The sequence below is a fragment of the Triticum dicoccoides genome, chromosome 2A (genome assembly GCF_002162155.2).
Source record: "Triticum dicoccoides isolate Atlit2015 ecotype Zavitan chromosome 2A, WEW_v2.0, whole genome shotgun sequence".
Classification (NCBI taxonomy): Eukaryota; Viridiplantae; Streptophyta; class Magnoliopsida; order Poales; family Poaceae; genus Triticum; species Triticum dicoccoides.
In genome coordinates this window covers 663,200,530-663,204,746 of record NC_041382.1, presented here as the reverse complement: position 1 = coordinate 663,204,746, position 4,217 = coordinate 663,200,530, and the positions used below count along the sequence as shown (strand labels likewise).

Sequence of the window (4,217 nt, the reverse complement as noted above, 5' to 3'; positions counted from 1 at the left end):
CCAGATCCCGATGTTGGTTATTGACCGGAGAGTTGTCTCGGCCATGTCTGCATGACTCACGAACCCGTAGGGTCTACACACTTAAGGTCCGATGATGCTAGGGTTATAGGGAAAGTATGTACGCGGTTACCGAATGTTGTTCGGAGTCTCGGATGAGATCCCGGACGTCACGAGGAGTTCCGGAATGGTCCGGAGGTAAAGATTAATATATAGGAAGTATGGTTTTGGCCACCGGAAGTGTTCCGGGCATCATCGGTAGTGTACCGGGACCACCGGAGGGGTCCGGGGGTCCACCGGGTGGGGCCACCAGCCCCTAGGTGGGCTGGGGCGCCTCCCACCAAGGCCCAAGGCGCCTCCAAGAGGGGAAGAGGGCAAACCCTAGGGCAGATGGGCCCTAAGGCCCACCCTAGGTGCGCCTCCCCCTCTCCCCCTTGTGGCCGCCACCCTAGATGGGATCTAGGGCTGCCGCACCCCTTGGGGTGGGAACCCTAGGTGGGGGCGCAGCCCTCCCTCTCCCCCTATATATAGTGGAGGCAAAGGGGCAGTCCAACACGCGATTCCATCTCCCTGTTGGCACAGCCCTACCCTTCTCCCTCCTCGTCTCTCGTAGTGCTTGGCGAAGCCCTGCTGGAGTCCCGCGCTCCTCCACCACCACCACGCCGCCGTGCTGCTGCTGGATGGAGTCTTCCCCAACCTCTCCTTCTCCCCTTGCTGGATCAAGGCGTAGGAGACGTCACCGGGCTGTACGTGTGTTGAACGCGGAGGTGCCGTCCGTTCGGCACTAGGATCATCGGTGATTTGGATCACGATGAGTACGACTCCATCAACCCCGTTCACTTGAACGCTTCCGCTTAGCGATCTACAAGGGTATGTAGATGCACTCTCCTTCCCTCGTTGCTAGATTACTCCATAGATTGATCTTGGTGATGCGTAGAAAATTTTGAATTTCTGCTACGATCCCCAACACTTTCACTAGGCCATCTATCATGACAAAACCATGACACGCTTTGTTCGCTCTCACAAAATACTTCACAGAAGCAATTAGAGGCGATTTCTTGCGTTCCGTGAATGTCGGCGACGCTGTTGGGTCCTCGTCTTCTCCGTCTGCCGCTCTGGCGATGGGAGCGGGCGGGGACCCCATCAATTTCTCTCTAGTATGGCGATATGATAGGTGTAGTTTACTTCCAGAGATACTACATCAATGGTGGGGATGGCGCCTTGTCGACATAATCTGCTTCTACTCTTCCCCCATCTTGGTGGCCCTCTAATGATCGGCGTCAAGACCAAGAGGCTTGGTCTTCGGATCCGGTGATATTTGTTTCCGGTGGTCGACGCATGACACTCTTCGGGTGACGTTGGTGCCAACTATTGCGGTTGTGTTTGGTGTCTTGCAGCAGGATGCATGGATGGTGGTAGGCAGCGACGTTCCTCTTCTTCGACCGCGTCGGATGAAGTTGACGGTCTGAGATCAAGCGGACACGGGGAAGAACCCCAGCCGACGTGCCACAAAGGCTTGTCTAGTCGCTTGCGGTTGTCCGATTCATTGACTCGAAAAGCATCCTTCTATGCAAAAGTACTCCTCCAGATCTGTGACGGCAGATCCCTCTTTCTTCAGTGTTGCCTCGGCGGCAGCAGAGGACGATGGTGGATGACATTTCAACGGGGCACATTTCAGCATGGCACAGGATTCTGTTGTAGTGAAATTCTAGTCTTACTTCTTCTGGAGTCCTTCATGCAATAGTGCTAGCCATTTATGTTTGTTTCTTGTGATGACCCCATATGTACTCTTTGTAATCCATCTGTCTAATGAATTTACATGTGGTTAATACAAAAAAACACATATGCCTGCATAAATGTGGTCAGTGCCCAATTTAGCCGGTTTTCCTATTTGGTGAAAAATAACAGGATGAAATATAGCTGAAAAATAAACAGAGAACTTGAACAGAGGGGGGAAAAAATCAATCAGTGTCCGTTCAAGCAAAAACTGATCGCCACTTTCAGAAAGGAAACTCTGAAGGGTGGGCAGCTCTGCAGTCCCCGGTGTAATTTTACTTCAAGCATCATGCATCAAACACCAGAACTCCACAGATCACTGCGACATAGAGATAAACGAAACAAGATCTTCTATCTGCAAGAAAAACAAAACCTACACAATCTACATCCTTTCAGAACTAGGCAAATTTGCTCAAACATAACCTAACAATTTTAGACAAATTGAATATCTTGCGTAGTAACATAAATACTCTGGTACAATACACAGGTTCGTTGTGGTCGCCTGATCCTTGCCACATCTACAATACAGATTTGGCCGTGGGATACCATGAGGGCCTATGCCATTTGCCTCTTCTTTACAAGCAATGCAAGGGACCAGATACTACCATGCCCAACTCAACATTGTAGCTGAACTGGACGGGTCTCAATGCTAATTACAGTACAATGTACACTGAGCATTCCGGAAGGATCCGTGTCCTTGTTGATGCAGGATGCTTACGCGTTGGGAGCACCAAACATCTGCGCGAGCGACGTCCATGTCCCGGACGCCGAGAGCGCCAGGCCGACGACGACGACAGCCACATCAGCGACGAGCGCAGGCCACCCGATCTCGGCGCCCAGCACCTTCATGTGGAATGCGGCCGGCAGCACGAATCCGAGCAGGACGCAGACGCTGCTCCCGACGAGCGAGAGGAAGTCGGCGAAGTTGGGCACGAGCATCGCCATGAGCCCCACGAACACGACCAGGATCCAGCGCAGCCACCAGGCGTACCGCTTCCCGTAGAGCAGGCGCTCAGCGACCTCGTAGACCGGGTTCATCATCACCGGCATGGTGAAGAAGAGGTTGATGCAGAGGCCGAGCTGCACGGTCACCGAGAGCCACCCGGCGCCGAGGTTGGTGGTGATGATGTCCCGCGTGGACGCGCCGAAGGCGAGGTAGCCCATGGCGCCGAACAGCCCGTACATGACGGCGATGAACACCATGGACAGCCCGAGCGTGCCGCCGAACTTGCGCTTGTCCGCGGCCTCCGCCTCCAGCGGCAGGACCATGCCGATGCCCTCGAACGCGTAGACGGCGACGCCGAGGCCGTACAGGAGCTCGGCGGGTCCCCCGAAGGCGAACACGGGGGGCTTTTCGGACAGCCACGTGGACACGTCCTGGCCAAGCACGACGCCCATGGCGCCGAGATCCACGACGTCGGCGAAGATGCTGAGCGGCGCGAGGAGCGTGAGCGTCTTGATGGAGTTGAGCCCGAGCTGGAACGGAAGCATGACCCAGATGAAGAGCGCCTTGGCCGTGAGGAGAGGGGAGGACGCCGACGGGTCCCCGATTGGGTGGAGGTGCGCCAAGGTGTTGGCGATGAAGATGAGGTAGCCGACGCAGAAGCTTGCCTGGCTGAGCACGAGCATGGCGTCAACGGTGTGGCGGCCCGCGGCGCCGTACACGGCCGCGCCCAGGTCGCCGAAGGAGGCGATCTTGGGGTGCTCGTCGGCGAGGCGGCGGCGGCAGGCGACGAGCAGCATCATGCAGTGGAAGGTGAGCCCGGCCACGGCGAGGAGCAGGATGGAGCCCGCCGCCCAGCCCGTGCGGGAGAAGGTGTAGGGGAGGCCCAGCACGCCCGACCCGACCACCGCGATGAAGACGTTGGCGAAGGTCTTGGGCTGCGACGACAGGCGCGCGCCGACGCCCGCGCCGCCGTGCTTCGGCAGCAGCGCCGCCGCGTCGAGCCCGGAGGAGGAGGAGCTCGCCTCCTTGTCGAACCCCATGGCGGGCGAGGGCCCGAATCGGACGCAGGATCGGATTAGCTGGTGAGATCTCTTGTTGCTCGAGGCGATTGAGCTCACTACAGTGACGTGTTGGGTGCCCAGGAAATTGGGGATTTGGGGGCAGCCTCGGTCGGTAGCGTTGCCGTTCTGTGAAGGGGGGCGAGGTGCCGTGGACTTTCTTTTGGGGAAAATAGCATGGACTTGGTCCATGTAAATGGTACGATGGGTGCTCTAGTTCTGTACGTCTTGTGGGGCGGTGGGCCGCTCGTGGCGGTGGGTGCCGGTGCGTGAGCTCTCTATGTAGACCACCGGCGGGTGGAGTGGTGGACTCACCTCCTGCTGTTGGCGAGCTGCCGGAATTGTACCGGACTGGTTTAGTGCTCGTGGGTTATGAGTTATGACCAAACTGTAGGTTCGTTAGAGCATCTCCTGTTCCTCAAATCGCCCGCATCCATTCA

At 56.9% G+C, this 4,217-nt stretch overlaps 1 protein-coding gene across 1 annotated transcript; it reads right to left on the bottom strand.

The window, feature by feature from the left end:
- Positions 1-2,106: 2,106 nt before the first annotated feature.
- LOC119356062 (amino acid transporter AVT3B-like) lies at positions 2,107-3,924 on the bottom strand. The gene has a single exon (XM_037622961.1). The coding sequence runs from the start codon at positions 3,757-3,759 to the stop codon at positions 2,488-2,490; it is 1,272 nt and encodes a 423-aa protein (XP_037478858.1). The 5' UTR covers positions 3,760-3,924; the 3' UTR covers positions 2,107-2,487.
- Positions 3,925-4,217: the final 293 nt, after the last annotated feature.

Excerpts from the sequence above, each read along its gene's own strand:
- LOC119356062 (XM_037622961.1), bottom strand. The coding sequence starts at position 3,759 with ATGGGGTTCGACAAGGAGGCGAGCTCCTCCTCCTCCGGGCTCGACGCG.